Consider the following 24,917-nt stretch of genomic DNA (forward strand, 5'->3'; position numbering starts at 1 on the left):
GGCCATCAGATGCTTCCTGACCCAAAATACACGGGAACAACATAGGGACCAAACTATATCCACCACTGGCTGACTGTGCTAGAAACAGTGGGACAGCCTGGGAGTACAAACCCCTTCCAGTGTCCCTGGGCAGAGGCAGCATCCCTCCCCAGGGCGGATGCTGGGTCTCCTCCATGAGCAGGAAGCTCAAGGCGAGGATGCTCAAAGCTGTCTGTGCGGCTCCTCCACCTCACTCTCCACAGGAGTGACAAAACTTTCTGTTTGCTTATCTCTGCCTCTGCTATTTTTCTGGTTTTCCCACTGCATCCCACATCAGGTATACGACACCTCGCAGGTGGCAAAGCCATAATGGCCGTGCTGGGGAGCGTCCCTCCTAACCACTGCCACAACCCACCGCGTTTGCAACAGAAGGTCTGTCGCTCTTCAAGGACTCCTGCTTTCATCCTCACCATAGCAACTCAGCTGCTTTTCCTGCTTGCCATGCTAATGGTGTCTAATAGAGAGGAGAGCTCATTTTACTCCATGGTTGGAGATGCGGGTGAGGCTAAACCTGGCTAGACAGACCCAAGAAGATGGACACCTGAGAAGGTGCTGGGACCACCACAGATACCAGCAAGCAGCTGCCCGCTCTGCCCTAATTCTGGCTGAGCCCACAGGGCTGATCACGCTGGTGGTCCCATGCCAGGGTGGGCAGAGGATTGCCCTCGGTTACACTGTCACTGTCTCCCCCCACTTAGACATGGCAGGAGCATGAAAATGCCTCTGTTTGCCCCAGCAGATCTCTCCCTTTCAACTGAAGTCCAAAAACTATACGGCAGCTGGGAAGATGGCAATGGTGAAGACCCCAGGGGAGCTGTTAGAGCCACCAGAAACAGAGGCATTGATTTTAAATCCTGGCTATGGTGGCATTAGCTTTTAATAACACAGGGAAAGGATAGGGGGACTGGCACAGCTGGAGGGGTTGTGCACAGTCCGGCCCTGCAAGGCAGCGCCTCCGTAGCTCAGGGCAGAGCTTGCCAGCTTAGCAAGGGGATTAGTCCTCCATTCAAAACCTGCCTGGGAAGTGGCTAAGAGAGCGAACAGTTTTCTTCTACATGAAGAAAACGTAATAATACAGCAGCAAGCATTGTATTCATTACAGGATTGCAGCTAATCTGATGTCTGCTTTTATTCTGCTGTTGCTCTGCTCCTGTACTGCTTGCAGCAAGCAGGCTGGGACAAAGGCAGAACCAGGCGTCCTTATGACAGCCCTCAGATAAACATCCACTGGGGCAGGGGATTTCAGGGTGCGTCTACATGCAGACCCTGTCCTGTCTCAAAGCAGCTCGCTGGCTTTGGGAAGGGTGCAGGACACAAGCAAGCCTGACCTACAATGTATTGAATGCGTGATGCGCTGCGCTCTGACAACACAGCAGACCTACATATTTACCAGACTGAAAAAATGCTTTGCCTGAGATTTGCCTGTGTTGGCTTTTGCCCTGGAGGGGCTCAGAGGACTGCCTGGAAGAGGGGGCCATACCACCAACATCATCATCACCATCAGCTGCCTGAAATTCCTTCCTGTCTGCGCCCCTGGCCTGGGGGCATTACCCAGCACACCAAGAGGCAGGTTAAATGTAAGCGACACTCTGGTTCGCAAAAATTAAGGAGATGGCTGCTCTAACAGTCCATTTACTGCAAGTCCTTTATTCAGACAGATCAGTGACCTCTTTGGAAAGCTAATTTAATTGCCCTTAATGTATGAACCCTTCCATGAGACACCTGGGATGAGTTCAGTGCAAGGCAAAAGCTTTCACTGTGCAAAACCACATCAAAACCCCCAAATCAGGAGAAACCCACTCTTTATTCTTTGGTGGGCATCTGCAACCCAGGAACTGAGAGATAAACCAAAAGCGAGTGCTTCATATAGAGAATGCAGCCAGGCTGCGCAACCAAGGGACACCCAAAGTCACCCGGTCAAATCCTGCAGCTGGATTTTAAATGGGGTGGATAATTTTATGACCGATCACATTTGTAGCTGGTATGTTAAGACAAGGGTAATGAAATGTTGTGCTTCGGGGCACATATGGATCATTGCACAAGTCAGGCAGGCATCTGCCCCTCCCCACAAGAGAAATTGTAATTGGCAGGGACTGAAGGACTAAAGTTGAAATTGGGGATTACTGTGGACACAAGTGCCACATGAATCTAGGGAAAGGGCAAATGGAGCTTTTCCGCTTCTTCTCAACTGTAACAGTTCACAGCAGCAAGTAACAGTAATGAACCTGACAGATACCCAGACCAGTAAGAGCTCTGCCCACCTCAACTGAATATAGCTATCACCCCAGTAATGGGATGCTCAGGAGTTCCACGGATTCACTTTAGTTTGATATTTCAAGGGTTTATTTACAGCAAACCAGCTCTATTATCTTCACAAGAGTTGGCAACACTTACCGTGGTGAGGAAAGAGGCTGAAATGCAAAAAGTATCAGCAGGGGGTTTGTCCAGAGTAACAAAACATTTTGGGTTACCGACTAGAGAGGTTAGGACATGATCTTAAACCAGGCTGAGAACAGTCACTTGGGACTGGTACCAGAAATGCCACTGCTCTGCCCAAAGCCAGCCTTTGCCAGCCCATTGCTCGACTCTGGACAGTTACCTCCTCCAGCCTTCGCCTCTGCTCCTTCTGCTCCTCGATCCGCTTCTGCCTCTCAGCCAGCAACTGCCGCTTGTGCTCCTCGTTCTCCCGCTGCTGCTGCTCCAGCTGCTGCCGGCGCAGCGCCTCCGACCGTTCCTTGTTTGCCAGCTGCAGCCTCAAGAAATCCCGTCTCAGCGTCGACTCCCCGGGCAGGTTTAGGATAGAGCTGCGTAAGACAGAAGCATCAGAGAGGATCCCCTCCCTGCACCCCTAAACCTCTTGGCAGGGGAAGTTCTGTGTGATTTTCCGCCGTGGCTCCTCTTCCCTTCATCCCAACACCCGACAGAGCTTGGGCCGCAGCAGATGGAGGGACCACAAATGTTGGGGCAGGGCAGAAGACACAGCGCTCTGTTCACAGCTCATCAGCTATTTATTTGCTAAAGGTTTCCTTTACATTAAGTTTCTAACCAAGGTCTTTTGTGCTGCAGTGGCACACACTATATTTAGCTGTTCACAAAGCACATTTAACATGAATCATTGCCAGCTATTAAAATACTACATTATCTCAGTGAAATAATGGAATAACCTGATACTAATCACAACGGCTCTGAAAAAATGTCACCAAAGAAAGTTCCAGCCCTAGTCTGCTTACAGCAGCACTGGGGAGGTTTCACAGTGAAAAGTCACATAGAAACAGTGAGCTACACTTGGATGTAAGGAACAGCATTTTAAAGGGTCATCTTTAAATTCACCTCACATTTTTTTCCCTATCTAAATACCCTCATTCCCATGACAGCACCACCATGCTGCAGATCTCATCGGCAATGGAGTACCCGGGTCTTCTTCCCCAGCCTTCGGCCAAAGTGACTTATACCATCAGTGGATACCCACACACCATCAAGCAGAGGGAATATCCCATTCTGCCAGGGAGCAGGACTGGGTGCTCACACTGTCCTTTTTCGATCTCTAGTTCATGTGAGCCTGTAATCCAAGCCAATTTTATGAGATGTAAGGGCAGAAATGAAACGCTGATTCTCACCTGGGCTCTCCGGAGTCATTTTCCTCCTCCTCCTCCTCACTTCCACTGTACTCATACTCTGTCTCATCTAGGAACAGAATTGCTCATCAGTGCCCTTTGCTGGACTCATTTGTTTTTTCCAGTGGTTGAAAACCCCAGAGCCCTGAAGGCAGAACAGACAACTCTCTTTTTCTCTCATGACAAAGAATAAGCAGCATTAACTTTCTCCATTTTCTGTTTTTACTGGGGGCAGCAAGGCTAGGGAAGCATGGGCAACCTCCCAGCATGTGAGCTGGCACCTCACATGCCCGTGCTGGCCGAGAAGAGGGGTGCAGTCCAGGCCGGAGTGCCACGGGCAGCACGGCCCCAACAACCAACAGCACTCGACGTAAAGATGGGGAGTGTCCATAAAATATGAATTTATCTCCGTATGACAGTGAGTGACCCCCCTCTTCAGGAGTGTTCTTCAAAGGCAGGTGCATCACAAGCTATTGAAGCCACAGGCTCTGGAAGGTGGGATTTAACTATGGCTCTGAAGGCATCAACTCCTCTCTCTCCAAGCATATGCTCTTCCTACGGAAATCCATGTATTTTCCAAGCAATGAAGACATCTACATAAAAGCCCAACTGCAATGTTGTGCTACATACTGTGATTTCTATTGGGATATCATCTTTATCGGATGAAGGGAATGATAGGAAAAGAACGGCTCGCATTTATCCAATTACTCTCCATCTCTAGGGTCCAGCCTTCATTTGCCAGACTAAACACATTTAATACTTCACTGGAATCCCGTTTTATTGTTTTGATTGTAGTGAAATCTATTACATGGGGCTGGAAGGTATGCATGAAAAATTAATACCGCTACCAATAAGAAGAGAAATAGCGACATATTAATTTGCTGGATTCTATAAATGAGCTTTCAAATTAAAATTCGGCTCACAAGCAGCTGAGCACTTTTAACAAGTTTCTACAGCTATCTGATCTTCCTTTCAGAAGACTTTGATAGGGCCTGGAGAGTTCACTGAAAACATTCAGTTTAATAGGTTACTCCTAGTCAACAGAATAGCTCTGGGGCAAGGGTCCTGTCTAGATGTTCGTTTGCACAACTCTGCTCATGGCTGGTGCAGCACGAATGTCACGTAGATCAACAGAGCTGGCATCAAAGACGTGAGCTGGGACAAATTCAGCTTAGCAGCTTCTCCCTCCCACACGCCAGTACGTATATAGGCAGATGTAAATTTTATACGCACATTTTAATGAATCAAAGCTTAAATGTTCCATGTGGAAATTACTACCTGGATGAAAAAGACACCATTTTTTCACCAGGAAAAAAAAGATTAAAAATCCCTGCTTGGCTGGGATGACAATCACCTTTAGGCTTCGTATGAACACTGATTGTTTTGTTATGGATATTTATTTTCATTTCAATGACCGAGAGGAGTCAAATCAAACAAAACAATCTGACCTCAAAACCACAAGAAGCGTGGCCACACAGAAGAACCACACCTATTTCACTCCACCAGACTGCAAACAAACTTAGCCATCTGAATAAGGGAAGCTGATACTGACATAACGAGCAACCCCCTCCTGTTTGCCTTCCTCCTTCTACCCATTTTTTACCCACACGGATGCACCTTGCTCTGCCCTAGGGATCTCCAAGCACACGGCAGAGGTGAAGGATTGCTTGCAGTGTTGCTGCTCCACTAACCTTTCTCGCCTCGCTTCTTTTTAGTCCTGTCGATGTGGTCCTTGAGCTGGATGCGGACCTGCCTTTCATTGGGCTGGTCTCGGATGAAGGGGTGCTTCATCAGCTGCTCCGTGGTTGGTCTCTGGCTGTGGTTCTTCACTAGGCAGCTCTCAATGAAGGACTGAAACTTTTTAGACCTGGCCAAGGACAGAAAAGGAAGGTACAGAAAAAAACCCAGGTAACTATACTGATTCTCATATTAGAAAGTGAGAAACCTGGGGGTATCTAAGAAGATAATTTGGCGGCTACGCAGTTCTGGCTCAGATGAAGCCTTCCAAGAGGATTCCCATGCTTCTCTGTTGATGCTTAGCATCATCTGAAAGCAGCACCACCACATGTGTCCTCTATCACTTTCTCCTCTCCTCCTCTTCCCATGCATACTCCTATCTATGCCTTCCTGGTACAACTACAAGAAACAACTGTTCTGAGTCTGGAGAAAGTTGGGAAGCATCAGTATGACCAAAGCCAGGCATCATCAATGGCAACCAGGAAAATGCAAGGAAGTGTTCCTCTTCCCTTCCCTCTGTGAAAGTGCAGGCAGAAACGAGACCCAACACATACAGATACAAATGCAATTCCTTAATGGATTGTTTCTCACTTTTTGTGGGCTTAGGCAGTGTTTCAAGAGATGCAGTTTTCTGAAGATGAGTGGGGACAAGCTAGGACGATGCTTTTTTCTAGATTTAACCACCCAACATTACACAGCCTGTTGAAGCTCAGCCAACCTCTGGGTGATGCTCACTGCCTACAGCCCGTCCCTGCTTTCACAGGGAGACCCAGCAGCATTATTGACCCACCTGGTCCTGGTGACCACCGTGCCCTGGTCTCTGCGATCACAGACACAAGTGACTGGGACACAATCATCGGGCAGCACTGCTCAGGCAGAGGTGGGAACACGGCTGCCAGTGGCAGAGCCCAGCCCCTCCTCACGGCCTGCCTTTCTGCAAACACTTCAATTCAATCTCAGCTAGAACAATTCCAACCAAATCTTTTAAGAAACAAAATTCTCTTAGTCTCAAGTGTTGCATATCAAAAGTTTTCCTGGAACTAATTTCACCACATTACAAACCCAAGAGAACAGAGATTTACAAGAAAGAAAGATGTTGACAGGCCACTATACTCTGTGTTGCTTTAGCAAATAGAAAAATGAGTGTAAATTAATGTCAGAAGCCAACAGATAATACAGAATTGCATTAGAAGTAAAACAATAAGCTTTCAGGGATTTTACTTTTAAGCTGTCAGACTAAAACTGACTTATCTTTTAAGTGTTAATCCATACAAATTGAGATGCAAAAATAAAATACGCTATTGGATTCAATTAAATCCTCCCTCCAAGCTTTATTAACAAGTAAATCTTCCTTCCCCACCTTGCCTCAAGAAACCCAGTGTCTCAGTGTATCCAGAAGGGACAATCCAAAAAAATATCCGCTTCTAAAATATGATTCTCCCCTGTTGGTGTGAAGCTGGAGAGACTCTAGTCCTGGATGTGTGGTCCAGAGCATTTGCAAATACGGTCAAGGTGAAGCAGCTAAAAGGTTATCCTCCTAAGACACCTTTGCAGCCTTGAGCTAGCTGAGCAGCTATGGACAGGGACCAGCTCATGCCTCTGGTTTTCCTGAAATCATCCTCTCCAAAAAAGCAAGCCTGTCCAGTGGCACAGTTCAGCCCTCATCAGGGCTGGAGCAGAAGACAAGAGCTTTCTCCCTGACTCTGACCCAGGAGGACACCATGACACATCTCAGCCCCCTCACCGGGTGCAGGTCAGCCCTTCTTCATGAACCACACACACCTCCAGCTCTTGGGGTTTACAAAGCTTAAATAAATGTTTGCAAAGTCTTTGCAGCTGCTTGGATGAAAAGTGGAATCAGAGTGCAAATATCACCTCATTAACAAAGAGGTTTTGTCATCTCTTACAAGGCAGGGCTAGGGAGTGCTTGCAGGAACATCACTAGAGTTCAAATTCATTTTATCTGCAAAATGTGAGGTGAAGAAAACAAAGCTTCATTGCTGGCTGGCTTTAACTGGGAAAGAAAATTATACCAAAGACTCTTCAATTTCCTAGGAACAGAAAGCTATTTTAAAAGTGAGTTCAAGGATTTAGTAGGCGGCAGACGTATTTTCCTCTCTGGGATTTCCGATTTGGGCCTGCTCCCATGCCTGCCTTCACTCTCAGCTTCCCCTAACTTACCCTCAAAGGTAAGTCAAAGGAGTCACTTCACGATTTCTTTCCTGTCAGGAGAAAGATGGTCTGCCCACTTGGTGTAGTTTCATGAGTTGCTGCACACAGAAGCAAGGATGAACTCAAGGTTCAAGTTGAACCTTTCTTCATTTTGCTTTTCTCTTGTGATCTGTGATTGTGAAAACCACTGGCTGCCAGAAAGCCACTGTGAAAGCCTGGCCAAGCATCTCCAGTCCTCTTTGGGTCAGGTTTGCAGAGCTCCAGGACCCATTCTGACCATGCTCAAAACTTCTAGCTGAGAAATGAGCTGAGGAGAGCAAGTTTGCTTGGTATCTTGCTGAAAATGCTGAAAAAATTGCTCTTAAGGAATCTGTGGAGTTGCACTGACTTGGATCTTCATCTGAGTCCTTTAGAGTCTCTCATTGCAATGAAAGCTTGGAAGATGGATACAGGTTGGAGCTGCCTGGAGTACACATGTCCCAGCTCTGCTGGAGACCAGGGGTCCTTGCTTGCTCATGAAGGGACAGCAGAGGCCAGATGAGCACCATGCTCCCTTGGAGGGGTTCAAAACTGAAGTTTCACTAAAATATGACTTCCAAAGCAATCGCTTTCTCAAAAGACTCAGGATCCTGTCCATGGGAACAAAGCCCTGGTCAGACCAGCGAACCCAGGGCTGATCCCACCATGGTTCACCACCATGAGATGTGCAAACCTGAGACAGTCATCGGCCATGTGAGGGGAAGCTGGTGCCCAGCAACACTCTGGCTTGCACAAAGCACATCCGGGTACCTCAGAGCAGGGACAAAAATACAAATTCCATCACAGCTCCATTTTTACCTTAAAGAGATGGGGAAATGTTCTGCTGAAAACATGCTTTCACAGCTCCCCTCTGCCTGGAGGCTGAGGAAGCCTTTGTTGGATAAACAGCACTTTTGTATAAAAAATAAACTCTCAAGTCTTACAATCCATTCTGTGCTGTGGCAGTGAGGATAATAAAGTAGGAGACTGGTGATCTGGCAGAAAACGAGTGTATAAACTATCTTCTCGGCTGACTGATGGTATCCTCAAAAGGCTGCGCAAGGAGAGCAAGCATCTTCAACACCCTCTGCCGAGCCAGACAGGAAAGATTCTTCTCCTCCTCCTGGAGCAGTTGATAATCAGGCTGACAAAACTGAGACGCCTCCTGCCAAAGCCTGGGTGAGTTTTTAGGGGGCTGGTCCTAAAACCCCATCACCATTCATCTGATGCAGAGGACTCCAAGCCCCTCTTGCTCCTCTCTCAGCAACAAAACACCTGCTGCTCTGGCACCAAGTGTTTTCAATACCTAGCAATTACTTTTTTTTTTTAAATCTTCAAAACTATAATAATTTCACAGAATAATGCAAAACTTCCCTCTCCGAGCTCAGCCTATCTGGGAGCAAGGGGAAGTGCTGTCTCTCTAACATCTGGCAGATCCTTCCTGACCAAACCACCACTGAACCTGGAGCAAGCAAACAGCACAAACCAAAGATGAGTGTTTTTAAGGACTCCAGCTCCATCGGTACAGAACATACAGTAACAAAACAACATCTGCTGGGCTTCAGGAATATTTTTCCTACGAGTTTCTATTGGCGTGCCCTGCTTTTTCAAAACAGTGATGTATTTTTTTCCTGTAAAATTTTAAAATAAAGTCCAAACTAAGTACAAATCTCTGCATTCCTAGGTCTTCAAGATAAACTATCCTTTTTTTGGCATGGATACAAGTTTCCACTTGAAAACGGAACCTGACTGGAAACAAATGGGAGCCAAGCAAAGTGTAATCTGGCTTCAGGCTGCAGGAACTGCCTTGGAAAAGCTGACTCTGTGCTGCAAAATGGCACAAAACCTGCACTCACCAGAGTGATGCTGGGGTCCATCATCAACCCTTGAAGCTATATATAAATATATATATATATAATGTAAACACCAAATCCCCAGCACGTCCGGGCTGCAGCAACAAGTAGCTCCAGAGACATTTTTACAGCCATCGAAAGTTGAGAAAGAGACTCACCATTTCTTTGATTTCAACCTCGGGGCTGGGTTGCGGGGGATGAGGAACAGGGCTCTCATGGGATGCATGTCACAGAGAGCTGCAATGTGGAAGAAGAGGCATTAAATATGGCACAGGGTCTTGCAGACCTCCTGGGCTTCCTAAAGAGCATACACACCCAACTGGGGAGACCCAAGTTTCCTCTGAAGCTACAAGACCCACAGGGCAGGAGGACTTGCAGCAACAAGCCCCTATAGACAACCCCTGGCCCAGCAGCAGCCTGGAGCTCAGTAAAAGCCGATGTCCCCAGCACTGCCAGGCTGGAAATGCCTGCACTCCTGCACATGTGTCCCCAGCACCCTGCAGGTGTGACAACAATGGGCCCAGAGCATGGTACAGCTGCACCACATGCCACTATGCTTTGCTTTATTAACTTGCATTTACCAGCACGCAAGGACAGTCTCAGGATAATGCTGAAAAACCATGGCAGTATGACCTGGGCAGAAGCATCAGCTGAACTCAGCATGCCTCTATCTGTGTCCATACGGAGGTCGGTAAAACACCAGCGCTGAGGAGCAGTGCTTTCCCTGCTTCAAGTCATACATTCCTTCTTCGTCTCCATGTTATTTGAGGAAACTCAAGTGACATATCAGGAGCTACACAGGGGGTTGTGCCTCTGCTCACTGTCCATCTGTCTCCTGGGCCATGCTGCCCTAGCAGCTTTCTCCCCATGGATGCTGCGAGCTCCATCTCAGCAACACCAGGTTGCTTGGGAAAACCTTTGCACAGTGTTTCTTACACAGCACTGAGCACAGGCTGATGCTCAGCAAACCCCAGCACATTACAGCCCGGGGTTAATTAAAGCAGAGCAATGAATCTACTTACGGGGAGCGCCTTCCGCCATCTCGATGGCTGTTATCCCCAAAGACCACAAGTCGCTCTGTAGAAGAAAGCAGAGGGATACAGGTGATGCAGGGGAGCATCGTTACAGTGGTGGGCACTAGGTGAAGGGGGGAGCAAGCCCCTGGACCCACACCTTAGCAGCCTGTCTCACCCTCCTGCCATGTGCTGGAGCTTTAGAGGAGGCTCTCAACCCCATTGTTTATCCAAAGACTTATCTCAAAGTCTTCAAGGTGTTTTTGGTGTGGGATACAACCACCTCACTGGGGCACTGCTCCCAGTAGCTGTGGTGAGGACATTGTCTGGGGAGATGCTGATGACCTGGAGGTCTCCTGGTGGGGACATCTTAACAAGCCCTGTGCCTCAGTGAATAAACCTCCAGCTCTCAGATGAGCTGGTGACAAACTGCTCCCTGGCTTCACAGCTGGGCTAAGCAGAAAATCTGGCTGCTGGCTAAAGCTGGGTGACAGATCCAGGGATTTGAAACAGCTCCACAGAAAACAGGTTGCCTGGGATAGATTAAAAACATGAAGTATCTTGAGATACCTCAGGAGACTCTTGTATCATGGACTGCTCATTAAATGGGGGCCTGAAAAGCAGCACTTTGCCAGTGGGAGGACAAACAGGCACTTTTATTTACGCTGTTTCCAAACCTTCCTCATGTCACATGGCAGGCTGAGTCTCCTGAATGATCAGAGCACAGAGAACACACCCATTTGGGAAACTCCTTTCATTTCATATCTGTATCATTTTTCTTTCCATTTTTTGCCCTTGCAAACAGGGACATTTGTACCCCCAGTTCCTTGGCAGAGAGCAGCAGCGAGCTCCCGTCGATCATCCCACCACCACTGCTGAGCTGCGGCTGCACCTCGAGATCCAGTAGCAAGCCCCAGAGGACGGCTCGGCCCCCATGTCAGCAGCGGAGGCGGAGGCAGTACGTGCCCGGTGAGAGGAAACGAGCACCTTCCCCAGCGGCACTGCTGCAACTTGTTTTTTTGGCAGAAGGCGGCTAATTCATTATTCTGGACACTGTGTACAGGGCTGCTAATGATTCACAAGCCAGCACCCGATGCAGCAGGAACAGGACCCGGACTAATTTTGGTGCCTTCATCTCGAGTGCAGCCTCTGACACATTTCCAGGGGATATGGAGGGACTTGCCTGAGATGGGGGGCAGCAGTGGCAAGGGCAGAAGCTGGTGTGCACAGGGGACCAGAACAAGCCTGATGCTATGTAGCTGCAGCTGATGTTTTCTGGAGAACAGCTAAAGTCCAGTTAGCATGTCAAAACCAATAAACATTGTAAATGGGTACATCTCAGGGTGGAAGGGATGGACTCTGCCTTCCAACCCTTCCTCCTGCACCCCCAGGTTTCACATCTTGCTGTCCCTTCGCCATGCTCTCTGCCATGTCCCTGTAATCCCACCTCAGTTTTCTTCTCTCTGTTTCAAGAGCTGCCCTTTTCAAACTGCCTCAAGCCTTTAAACCCGCAATTTAGCAAGTAAATCCCAGAAAGGTTTGGGGTTTTTTTTCCCAGCTCAGAGCCCCAAAAGCTTGGCCAGAGCTAGAAAGCACCTCTAGGGACCACAGGCACCTTCTAACATACACCATCCAGGAAAGAAAAATTAGATTTTCTATTTCAAGGCACTTTTCGTCCTTTTTAACTCAAGTTCTCACTTAACAAATGCTGTCCTTGCTATACGCCTTTGTACCTGCTTAAAAATTCTCTCTCAAATCTTATTTCCAGCCTTCACACAGGACAGCCTCAACCATTCTTTGTTTCTGGTCAGCTGGGATTTCTGCGGCATACTTAATTATCACAGTCTTTCCACATGATTCGGCACACATGACCCCTTCCCTCTGGGAAAATGCTGAACCCCTTACAAATTCCTAGTGTGTCTTTCCACATCGAGATGCCCAGCGCTACGCGCAAGATGCCAAGTGATCTTAAAGCTGGAGCAATATAGAAAGGGATTATCACCTCCCTAAGCCTCCCAGAGAAAGCTGAAAACTCAATCTGGAATTCAGGCTTTGGCTTTTTTTTGTGTGGGGTTTTTATTTTTGAGCCTGAAAAGCTTTTCAGTGCACCCAGCAAAAAGATGCTGTGCTAATACATTTGCATTGTCTTGGGAAGGGAAGCAAGCTGCCTTTTTTTCCCCTCCCTTTTGATTCTAAGCTTATTGACAAGATAGCTCTGGAAAAAAAAAAAGGAAGACTGGCTGGAGGAAAAATGAACAAATAACCTCAACAATGTGGGGTTTCTATTTGTTCTTTTTTTAAAGTGGTTTATTTTTGTGAGGAGGTATTTACTGCCTCCTTCCATAGCTTACACAGGCATCTCTTTCTGGCTAAGAAAACAGTGAGATCAGAGGCTTTTTGTCCAACAGATTAAGGCTGTGAGGATTCTTTTTTTCACCCTATAAATCTCATCTTTTGTATTCACTATTTCAAGCTGGTTGGCTAAACCTGAGAGCATCTGATTTGCATCTCTTTAAAAAAAAATAAATTAGCATTTACATCCTCCCCTCCTTACTTCAAAGGAAGAGCATCAGGTGCAGGGATGTGATGCGGGGTACGGACTAATGTCCAGTGGCTCTCAAAACACCCTGCAGTGAGTGTGTCGGCAGCGATCAGCCTTCTGCTTCCCACCCCAGCCAAGGGAAAATGGCCAACGCCAACTTCAGAGACGCAAGCGCCCGGCTCGCTACGAGCGTTTGATTCTTGGGGACAATAGCGGGATTCTGGTCCCAGTGCTTGTGCATCAGTCAACGGCATATTAAGTGCCCTAGTTATTCTGGGAAGAGGAAAAAAAACCTCAGGGATTTCTGAGGGTAGAAAGTAGCCTATGAAGATATCAGTCTCTTTTAAAAAAAAAAAATAATAAAAAGCTGCAATAAATTAGAGCGTTGCATCAGTTGGCTGTCAGTGGAGAAAGGGCCAGAGCAGCTCGCACGGGCTGCAGCCCTGCTATGAAGCACTGCCATCAGCAGAGTTGAGGAAACGCCTGTTGTAATTGGTTAATCAAAGAGAATTAAGTAATTGCAGATTAAACTATTTCTACATGTCCTTATCATTAACGATTTATGTAACCCCAAGTCTGAACTCACACTGGAGAGCTGCTCTCTGGAAAACCATCAGTTCAAAAGTTGACTAATGCACTTAAATAGCTGCAATACCAATGCATCGCTTGGGTACTTTAAAATCCCTCATCTCTCAAAAATTGCTCTGAGTAATTAGTAATTGCAGCCTGTGATGGTGGGCTGTTGCAGTATACTATAGTGTCTACTGTTAGGAAGCAGCTACCTAGCTCCACACCAGAGTGTCTCAAAGCCCTTTTTTAAATACTACCTTGTAAAGTGACCTCAGCATGCACACGAACAGAGACACGGCGAGCTTTATGTATGTCTTAGCTTCTCCTCTCAAAGCTCATGTGTTAGTGTCTTGCTCTCCTCTCTGGACACGCTCAGTGGACCTTAGAGGGTTTAGAGCTAGAAATTCAAGTTCTGTATGCTACAAAACACCAAGGAACAAAAACCAAGGGACATGTCTACAGATGTGTGTTCAGAAACTTGCAGTAAGGCAGAAACAGGATAAAATATATCAAGCTGTCCTTGCTTTAAACAGCGGATCTCACTGTAGTCTGAATTGTCTGGTGGGACTCATAACCCTCCTGTGGACCCATTGCATGGCACGGGGCTCTGTGCCACATTACAACTCAGCAGCAATGTTGTGCTGCCACCGATCCAAAAATAAACTTCAAACAGGCAAGAGACATGCGAAAAGTAGGTCAGCCCCCCAAACGTCTGATTGTGTGGCAGCCTTCAGATCTCCCTGTGAATATCAGCCTGCAGGCCAGAAGATGTGATTTTGTCCTTTCTAAACCTGACCTGACTTCCCTCCAGAGTAAATAGAGCAAATACAGCATGTTTGACTGCAGTATTTAAACATGCAGCACTGTAAAGCACGCTAGCAGGTAGGAAGCCTCCATCTGACACTTCTCCCAGCATGGGGAAAGACTTCTTCACAGTAAATTTGGATACGTGACCAGCACAACAAAGAGTCACATTCGACTCAAATTGGCACCTCAAAAATTCAACAGCCAGAAACCAGGAGGAGAATATGCTGCCTGTCAACATAGTTTGCAAAACTGCAAGAATAAACTGAATTCCTGAGTGCTCAAGTTCATGGTCCTCAGGCATGAAACCTAAGATCATATCAAACACCTTCTCCAGATGTTTATGATCACAACTCTCATTGCAAGCACCAATAAGTACTGTTTTAATCCCTTGCCTACTTTATTTGTGAACATGCTAGACTTTGCAAATATTACATCTGTAATGAGACACAAAAGAGTAGGAAGATGCTCGTGTAGGTACCTTGAAGTCGTAAGTGGCATCGGGATTTTCATCGCAGGCAATGACCTCGGGGGCCATCCAGTAAGGCGTTCCAATGAAGGTGTTCCTCCTGCCCACCGTTCTGTCCAGCTGAGCGCTGACACCAAAATCCACTGCGGATCAGAGAGACAAGAGGGCATCCATCGTAAGGTCCTAGAAAACCTGAGCAACGCTTCTGTTGACTGTAAAACATTAAGTTCATCCAGACCAACTTCTCTGCACAGTCAGGAGAGAGAGACAGGGACAGAGACACTCCTGTTTGATCTCTGCTGGGACCATCAGAGGTCAATCAAGGACGAACCTGCTCATCTGATGTCCAGGTTTTTTAAGAAGCTCTGTGCCTTTTCCTCCTTGCCAGGAGGCAATGAAAAGAAATCACAGCTCCTCATACTAATGAGAAACAAGGTTAGCAACATGAATAAGCAGCAGCCTTTGTTCTTTGCTTTCTCATTTGAATTAAAGCCTGCCAAATACTGGTAGAAGCCTCATTTTTCTACCTAAATTGTTAGAAATTGCAGATATGCAAAAGACTTAAGGAACTAAGGGCCAGGTACAAAGGCCCATAGGGAAATGTCAAGCAGAGAGCTGCAAAATGAAGCAAAAACTGATGAAATCAAATCAATGAGAAAATACTCTATGGTCCACTAAGTTCACTTTGCGCAACACAATGGTTGGAGATTTGCCCTGGAGAATTTCCCCTTGGGGAATCTTCACCAGCATAAAGCCAAACGAGCTGGTTGTGCCATCTGTTAACTTGGGGTTTTATTCTGCTGTAAAGAGAGAGACATGAGAAAACAAGGCCTGCACCTCATTTTACCACTGTACGGATTTATTCACAGCATAAATTGAAACGCACAAAGACAGCCTTAATAGCATTGGTGCTGGACAACTGAGGATACTGGCACATCATCTGTGCTGATCTGCTGTCTTCCATATGATCCTCACGTGAATGCCTGGTCTTCTCCAGGGTGACTAACACCGCATATGAAACTCAGAGTAGCTCTTGCAAATGAAGCTCTCTCCAACAGGTTGGCTTGGGAAGAAAAATCTGGATTATTTGACACTAAATTGACTGGACTACAATCCTGTAGGAAACTATATGAAGGTGTGAGGGAACAGCCTTCTGTAACGGCTGGTGATGCACACAGGCCAATTTTCAACCCAGGGCATGAAAAAAATGGTCTTGATTGCTCAACCTGCATCTGATGGCAGAGCTGCCCAAACCACACATCTGAACAGAAACGCCACTGCAAGTACATCTTTGCAGAACTTGGCCATCAACCAGCAGCAGTTTATTGCACGGCCAACACCCAAAGTCGTGCTATTGAGGCTGACACAAGAAAAAAAACAGAGTAGCTCTTAGGATCCATCCCCTTTCTCCAAGTCATGTACAAGCCAGTTTTGCTGCTTCTCTCCAGCCGGCCCACTTGCAGTTTCCAAGAGCTCTAACCTGTTCTTACCTAGTTTAACTTCTGCATTTTCCGTCAGCAACACATTCTGTCCCTTGATGTCTCGATGAATTACTTTGTGCTGGTGTAGATGACTCAAGCCCTAGAGAATTCAGAGATAGGTTAGAGGAATCCAAGTTCAAAGCCTGTTATTTTCTGACATTCCTCATCAACCAATTACGCTCCAGAAATGAAAGATTCACAGCAGTAATTAAGCACTTCAGAATGCTTTTGTTTATGGTGTGTTCAAAATACTGTCCTGTGTTACCTGCTGGGAGGCCATGCCCGGCAAGCGAGACGCCCATCGATAGGCTATACATGCCACAGTGGGTGCTCTCCATTGCAGGAGACAAGAACCCTCATTCTATAGGTTCAGCTTCTGCAGGAACCCATGTTAACCCAAATTCCTCTGTGTCTCCAGACATATTTCCCCTCATGTGCTCCCTTGCCTTAGGGAGCCATTTCTGTGGCAGAAATAATAGAATGGTTTTGTCTCCTTTCTGTGGTCCCGTCATCCAGAAACTGAAAAAAAACAATTCTCTTGTTGTATCAGTCCAATACACTGATAAGCTTGTATTTAAAAAGATACCATGCAAATACAAATATTATAACTTGCACATATGCCTAATGGAGATATAGCTCAAATTAAAAGCCTGTCTCAAAGGCTAAAGGTAAACTAGCTTTTCTGTTGTGCTTTTTTATTAGCTCATTAATTTCTTCTTGCAACCTACATTTTTATTTCAGTTTCAAAGTAATATCCACCTATATTGCCAGCTTAGTAAAACACAGATTGCTTCAAAAACTGATTTTGCATTAGGTTTACATTTTACATTAAACATTCATATTTGAGGAAGAAAATAATTTCTGCTACCACTACTGGTAGTTATTGGTCATTTTATGCTTGTTACCTTGAGACAACAACACGGAACACATTAAATCTGTGCAAGAGCTCTTTTTTAGCCACATTATACTTGGTTAGAGGCACCTTTGTGCACTGGAGGCAAAGCAAAAATGTCACGAAATTTCAACAAATCCTTTAACAACGAGGGACTGAGCCTCGTGTGTTAGAATTATGACATCTGAACAAAGACTGAGGCACACTTTCTGCAGCACAAAAGCAGGAGCCCTTCATCACCCGAAACCCTATGGAGGTCACCAACCAACTGCCCCAATGCGTGGCCAAAACATGAGCGATGACACACGACGGTGGCCCTGGGACATGAGCCAGTGACTCACTGCCAGGGTCTATTTTAAGAGGTAGGCTCGCAGAACTCATACATTTAAAATAAGCCCGTGCAACTGTGGTTTCCTGGCACTGAAAGCAGCGTCCATACAGCAACTGATTAGCTACAGTGCCAGTATCATCCTCGTATCATGTTGGTGTGGACAGAGGCACTCAGGGTCAACAGAGAAGTGCTGTGTCACCCCAGGACACCAGTGGCAGCCTCAGCAGCAGTGTCAGACACCTCCTTTTGGAGCAGTCATTTTGCCTCCTTTCCTTTCATAGAATTATTTAGGTTGAAAAGGATCTTTAAGAACACTGAGTCCAACTGTAAACCTAACACAGCCAAGTTCACCACTAAACCATGTCCCTAAGTGTCGCATCTATGCCTGCTTTAAATACCTCCAGGGGTGCTGACTTGACCACTTTCCTGGGCAGCCTGTTCCAGTGCTTGACAACCCTTTCACAGTGAAAAAAAATTTCCTAATATCCAATCTAAACCTCCCCTGGCACAACTTGAGGCCGTTTCCTCTCATTGTATCACTTGAATGGCTCTTCTACAGGTTTCCTTCACATGGCCAATATTTCTGTTTTCTCCTGAATGAAACCTCAGTTCATGGAGCATTTTAATGTCATTCATTTTAATGTCGGGCAACCACAGCATCTGACCTCAGTTGTGCAAAATGCAAGCAAGCCTTTGCTGGAGCTGTCATCTCCCAGGTACATGAAACTCTGGCACAGCCCATTTTAAGACATTCCAGTCTTTATATCCATCTTATGGGTACAAAAGCTGCAGCATCCTCATTAAAGCCAAAGACTTGTGAATTTAATAAAACCTGGGGTGCTTTTTAATCATGAAGATTCTTTCCATTGACTTTATTAGTCCTCGTCTTTCTGTTAATTGAAAGTTAAAGGAAATTATATTTTTGTTGAAGGAAAAAGAAGGTTAAAAGTCAGAGAACTAACAGAGCTAAAGGGCATTAAATAGGGCTTATTTATTATGCATCATACAAGCACATGAATCATTCATGCCTACTGGCACCGAAGAGGCTCCAGCCCATGGCAGTCACGAAACCTGCAGAGCCAAAAGCTTTCCGAGTCTACCGCGCACCAACAACCACCAGCATTCAGCTCCCTCTGGACACGTACCCGTAAAATCTCTCTGCAGATGTAGGCGATCCACTCCTCCTTCAAGGTGTTCCCCTTCGTGTTCTTGATGAGGTCGGTGACGGAGCCTGCGCCGCAGAACTCCATCACCAGCTGCCAAACGGAACAAAAACATCATTACTGCAGTGACAACAACGGCGTCCTCCGGGCTGCCTGGCCCCAGGGTAGGACCCCAACACCAGCAACACAGCTGTGGGGCCACAGCAGTGCGACACAGAGCCACCGGGACATGATCTTGAACCTATCAGCTATTAATCCATGTGGGTTTTGTTATAAAAATGAAACAAAAAGCAGGCTGGAAGGCTTGAAAGGCTTGTGGCTCTCCAGAAGGATGGGAACAAGAAAGAGGAATCAGCCTAGTGCTGAAAATCAGCAGAGGAAATTGGAAACCTTGTAATCTCAGATCCCACCACTATATCCTATACTTTGTACTTATGATCAATGTTTAGTATCAACAGCAGCACAAGCAAAACTCCACCTCTTGCATATAAGTTCTTCAACCCTGAAAATGTGAAGGCAACAAGACAGATGTTTGAAGGCTTCCTACAACCTTAAAAACCAGGTATACTTTTCAACTTTTTTATTTTCCTTTGCTTTTGACCACCTTTTTGAGCAGGAAACCTTCCTTGAGTGAAGCTTGCCATGCAGCTCCAGGCTCTCCAGGAGAGAGGTGGCATCCTACTGCTCAGATTGGTTCAAATAAGACCAGGCATCGCCACTTGTACCACTTCCAAAGTTTCATAACATCAAATACAGAAGTACAGCGAAGTAACCTAGGCCCAAATCTAATCCTGCCATTGAGCAACTGTGCAATAAACCTTATAAAAATAGCACGGGATGCGAGTCTGCTCCCAGGGACATCACAGATTCCCCAGGGCGTGCAGGAGCTGGCAGTGTGCTCCAGAAAGCGAGCACAACCCGCATATGCAACAAGCCTCCTCCAAGACCTTCAGAAGTGTTTCTCTCAGATGTGAAACCATGTTTTCCAATTAGATCAGCCTGCTACTAAAAGACATTCCCTTACAAGCAATGCCTTGCCAAATCCTTCAATGTGCGTGTTTAAAGTTTCTTACCACATGAACCTTATATGGCATTTAATATTCTCCAAGCAAGTGACATCACTTCATTAAAAGCATGGGCCAAGAGGAGAAGAGAAAGAGTGAGCAGGAGGGTTACTTCTAATCAAATTGCTCAAACACAGTGGCTTAAAAGACTATCATAAATAAATGGTCCAGAGAGAGTACTGCTATAAACCTTCAGGTTAAATAAAATATTTGAGCAGACTATACCTTAGTTGGCTTTGACCATGCCTTTCTCTTTAGTTTTTATATTAAGTTTCTCTTCTTTTCCTAAACTGACAGCTGAAAAATTCTTTGTACATCCCTCTTATGTCAGGAAACTGGGTTCAAGAAAGAGACGCGTGACTGGCCAAAGTCTGCCCTATGCAAAGGCAAGGAACGCTGCTGCAGCTCTTCCACGCCAGCAGGAGACCAGCAATCCAGCTGGGCCACTGGGACACGGCCTAACTCATGGGTTACTCCTTACTCCCCAAATGGCGAATAATGGAACAACTGGCTTCAAAGTCACTTTTCCTCTTCTTCCTTCCTTTGCCCAATTGACACACGGGGAATATCAGTGTCTGCACATGTTTCTGATTAAATGAACATTTGAGGTACCATGGCAGTAAGCATAGAAAGGAAAACCCTGGATAGCTGAGCCAGCCACAAACACTTTCCAACCCAAAAGGCTGATCTGCTCCAGTTCCCTGCCATGGAAATTCACCCAGACTCTGACCAGGGCTTGGAGCAGGAGGAAGAGGAAGGGCATCCTATGCTATGTACAGCAATCTCAATGATTTGAAGATGGAAGAAATCCCATTAAAAGTACACAGTGCATCCATTAATTTGCCAGATTATCTTTATGGAGCTGACAGTTCATGAGGTCCTCTATCCTGTCCCTGATTTCCACAGAGCAAAGATTATTTTTGCACCAGGCAGTGAATAATACGGCCACCTGCTGATGTATCCCAACCTGCAATTGTGAAATGTCCTGGAGATGAAAGCAAAAACTGAGAGAGGGAAGGAGCAGTACAATCTCAAGAGGAGTGTTTCCAACACAGCTTTTTAAAAGCTGCACAGTCCTGTAATATCCATAGCACCCTGAGGACTTGTTCAGCCAGCCAGCCAGGAGATGGGTGGCCATGGGATGTGAGTGCATACTGTCACCAATGAGCACCAGAGAGGGAGAAGAACCAGGCAGATATTGGCATAATATCAAGATATCAACACCCTATGGGTATACTTAGGTTGGAAAACCACAAACAGCCTTCCAGGAGAGACGGGAACAAAAGTTCCAGCTGATGTTAGGACAGGGCTTAGTATACTTAGGAGAGACTTTCAATGGCACTTACACTAACTTTCTTACCAGTCCCATGTCTCTAGGTGAAAGCTTTGCCCTGCACACACTTGCATCATTACCAATGTCATTAAAGGATGAAGTCATGATGGGGTAAGACAATAAAATTGAAATGCAGATTTAATTTTTATTAACCATAATTAAAAGTATCATCAAGATGGGCTAAAGGTAAGATCATCTTCTGAAATTTAATTTGCAAGGCCATTTATTGAGGAAGTATTTTTAAATACAGTTCATTTAGCATTTACTTAGCTATTCATACCAGAGTTACAGCAAACTTCATAAGCAAGGCAAATTCAGAAGCAGCAGCTGTACATTTCTGTGTCCTGCTGCCTCATGAATTTTTTGTTTAAAGAGCCTTTGCAGCATTCAAATCAACCACCACTTTCCCCAGTTTGGGAATGACCAGTAACACCTCTGTTCCCATTGTTGCTGTGCATTACCTGAAAGGGCTCAAACCTGAGTGCAGAAACCCCAATCCAGCTGATGGTGAACAACTCCAGCTTGTCCAGAGAAAGCCTTCAAAATCATCCAACTCCTTTATTCCACAAGCCAAATCTTTCTGTGTTTCTATTCCTCGCCCCAGAAACAATTTGACTTCTCTTTTTTAAGTTGCAGAAAAGAAGCACACAACACCCCCAGGCTAAATGCGGCTGGAAATCCTTCTTCCTGCTGTGTGTGAAACCAGAACTTGGATGCAATGCAGTCCCGTATGCCCAGGCCACCCAAGCCACCCATCCCACCCCACGATCTGGCTCCCTTGTGAAAGGGTCTCTTGTCACATACATCGTGGTTCTGGACCCAGTGGTGGAGCCTTGAAAAAATCATCGAATCACAAAATTATAAAGGATGGAAATTACCTCTAAGATCACCAAGTCCAACCATGAACCCAACACCACCATGGCCACTAAACCATGTTCTGAAGTGCCACATCCACACATTTTTTGAACACCTCTATGGTGACTTCACCACTTCCCTGGGCAGGCCCTTCCAGTGCTTGACCAAATGCAGAGACTCTCACTTGGTGGATAACCAGAAAAGCTGATGTCCGTTTCAGAAACACAAATACTGATTGAACTGATATGAAGCAATGACTAAAATATTCCAGAGGAAGACAAGCACAGGTTTTATTTGCGTGTGTTGGTGGCACAGCAGGAGCAGGCTGCGATGCTGCAACCACATGCCTGGGTAGGAGCAGTGGGGCCAGCGTGGCTCTGCTCTCCCCTCTCCAACAGCAGCAGCCAAGCGCTCCTGCACATGTTCATAAATAAATGGCACGCCTGGCTGAGCCCTGCCTGCACCTCCCTGTGCTCTGAGGCCAGAGGAGCAATTTGTGGCCTTTAGGGACCTGGCAGGCAGCTGCCACCACGGGTCCTGAACAGGGTGAAAGCTTTGGGCTTAGGGATGGCAGCGAAAGGAGCTCGGCTCACAGTCTTGTGATGTTTACAGCACTGACATTGCTTTGAAGAGGAGTGAGGATGAAATTGCGTTGGCTTACTCAGCCAGACAGCAGCAGAAAGCCTTGGTGCTAACCCCGGGCTCTCAGTTGGGGGCCAGAGTAGCAGCCTCACTCCCCCTGCACCTCCCCAGGCTGCAGGGCTTGGAGGGACTAGAGCAAATCACCAAAACCCCTCCCCTCTCAAATGCTGAATGATCTAATTCCTGTGATGCAAGGTACCAGCAACTGCCCAAAAATATTCTTCAGTGCCTATAAGCAGATTAAGAGCAATCCTGCTCCGACCTGCACAGGTGCAACCCAGCGCTTCGATGGCTTGTGACATTTTAGCAGCCACCTTTGGAGCCTCACTATCCCCACTTTTGCTCTCCAGATCTCAGGTGTGACTCCGTCTGTACCACCCTGCAGCGATTCAATGGGCCCCTACGGCTCAACACGGTGAAAAAGCCCACTGCAGCTACGCGGTGACAGCCCTGAGCGCTGCACAGCTGCAGCAGTGCCACCCTGACACAGCCTCTGGTCCTACATCGCCCTAATTCCTTCTTCCCCAAAACCAACCAGAGGATACACGGGAGGCCGTGCCACCGGCTTTGCCCCCGTGGGGTCCCTGCCTGTGCTCACCACCAGCACAGATCTGGCAAGCTGCCCGTTAGCAATTTTTCCCCTCTTTCATGACAGATGTGGCTATGGGCGCAGGCAGGGTTGCCATGGCAGCCATCCATCAGCAGCCAGCACCGCTGCTCCCTGGGGACCCCTGGGTGGGCTCTGTCCTGGGCTGCCGCCAGTCCCCGTGCTCTGCCACCTCCCTCCACTCTAAATTTGGTGCTGCTGCCTGTTCATGGTGGGGCGTCTCCGTTCATGGATAAACACACAGCTGAGCAGCATCCCAGTTGTCCTTTGGATCTCTATGGTGTGGGAATGTATGGGAATGAAGCAGAGAGCCTGCAACTTCCAGCAGCCGTTAGGGACGATGAGCTGAGGAGGGGGTCCTTTGAGATCACGTCTCCTCCCCGATCAAATTCAAGCTTCCTAATTAATGCCCCATTTCCCACCACCACAAATAACCCCAAAATATCCCAAAACACACCCCTCCCTCTCCAGTTACGTGCATCCTGGTAACCCATACTTTAGATACGAGATGTGCAAGGGGAATTTAACAACCTTAACTCAGAGAAGCAGCAGTTGATGGATAAACTGGGTCCTCACCGTCCCCTGAGTCACTTCCCCAGACTCTGCAGCCCACCCACTCCTTGTCCCCTTGCACCACAGGCTCCTTCGGCCAGGACCCCCCTGTCTCAGTGAGAGATTGGCACAGTCCCTCCCAAAGGTCCACAAGACCCCCAGAAAGCAACACTTAATCCAACATACGAATAAGCCTACCTCCTATTTTTTATTATTTTTTTTTAAATTATTCCATAAAGGTTGTCCCTATGACTTCTACTTCCTTTTTTTTAACTCCTGTATCAGATTTCTAATATACATCTCCATTGTCACCTGCTAAAATATGCTCCATGCGTCCCTCTAATTTCAGGAAATCTCAGTTGTTCAGTAAGCTCATCTTTCAGAGCGAGTGGCTGCTATCGAATGGAGCAGCAGCACCCAAAGACCTGCTCATCACGGCAGCAGAAGTGATGACAATACTTCATGTCAGCAGCCTGCCGCGCTTCCGAGAGATCTTAATCTCCGCTGAAAGAGCTCCCTGGTTTTTATTTCCGTATCAGCCTCCTGAATGTCGATAAAAAGAATTACTTGGGCATTATCAGAAACCGTTTTATTTCAACAAAGGGCCAATGAAAAATAAACAAGCCTTTATCTGTGCAGCAAGACCGATAGAGTTCGCGCAAGTCCTAATTCAATCAGATCCTGAAACAACAGCTATTTAACACAGCGACACCTGCACACCTCTCCTCCATGGCTGGGAGCCTTCCCGTGAACACCTTCACCAACCCCAGCACTGGGCACAGACTTAAAAAAACCTCACCCCTCAGTGTTCTTCAATGCAAGGAAAGCAGATTGTGAAATGATTTCTTTTCACTAGCCCATGAGAAGGCCCCAAAATTGAGAGCAGAGGTAGCCAGTCTGGAAGGAAATTCAGATTATCTACTCTGCCTTTCCCAGAGGCCAAGGGACAAGCAGTGCGGCTGCGTGATGAACACCACCTCCTCTGGGTGACCTGCTGGGGGGAGCCCAGGTCCTCCTCCTGACTTGGCCTGAAGGCGATGCAGCACATACAGCATCCTCTGCTGCTTCATGGCAAGGAGGATTTGATGAAAGAGCCTCTCTTAATCCAAGGAGCTTTCTACTGAGCTGCTCTTTTTGGACATTTGGGCTGCTCTGGATGTGCAAAT

The 24,917-nt window shown here is 46.7% G+C and overlaps 1 protein-coding gene across 1 annotated transcript in view; it reads right to left on the minus strand.

Annotated features, from left to right (window-relative positions):
• Positions 1-2,638: 2,638 nt before the first annotated feature.
• LOC104542881 (traf2 and NCK-interacting protein kinase-like) overlaps positions 2,639-24,917 on the minus strand; it is a gene marked incomplete at its 3' end in the record, with an annotated part of 33,087 nt that continues 10,808 nt past the window's right edge. The window contains exons 4-11 of the mRNA XM_010187343.1: positions 18,681-18,791; positions 16,322-16,412; positions 14,844-14,974; positions 10,456-10,510; positions 9,592-9,670; positions 5,345-5,520; positions 3,657-3,723; positions 2,639-2,843 (exon numbers count right to left, since the gene is read on the minus strand). Coding sequence (XP_010185645.1) covers positions 2,639-2,843; positions 3,657-3,723; positions 5,345-5,520; positions 9,592-9,670; positions 10,456-10,510; positions 14,844-14,974; positions 16,322-16,412; positions 18,681-18,791 — 915 coding nt within the window. The remainder of the gene's footprint in view (positions 2,844-3,656; positions 3,724-5,344; positions 5,521-9,591; positions 9,671-10,455; positions 10,511-14,843; positions 14,975-16,321; positions 16,413-18,680; positions 18,792-24,917) is intronic.

The sequence above is a fragment of the Mesitornis unicolor genome, unplaced genomic scaffold, assembly GCF_000695765.1.
Source record: "Mesitornis unicolor isolate BGI_N332 unplaced genomic scaffold, ASM69576v1 scaffold14876, whole genome shotgun sequence".
Taxonomy (NCBI): domain Eukaryota; kingdom Metazoa; phylum Chordata; class Aves; order Mesitornithiformes; family Mesitornithidae; genus Mesitornis; species Mesitornis unicolor.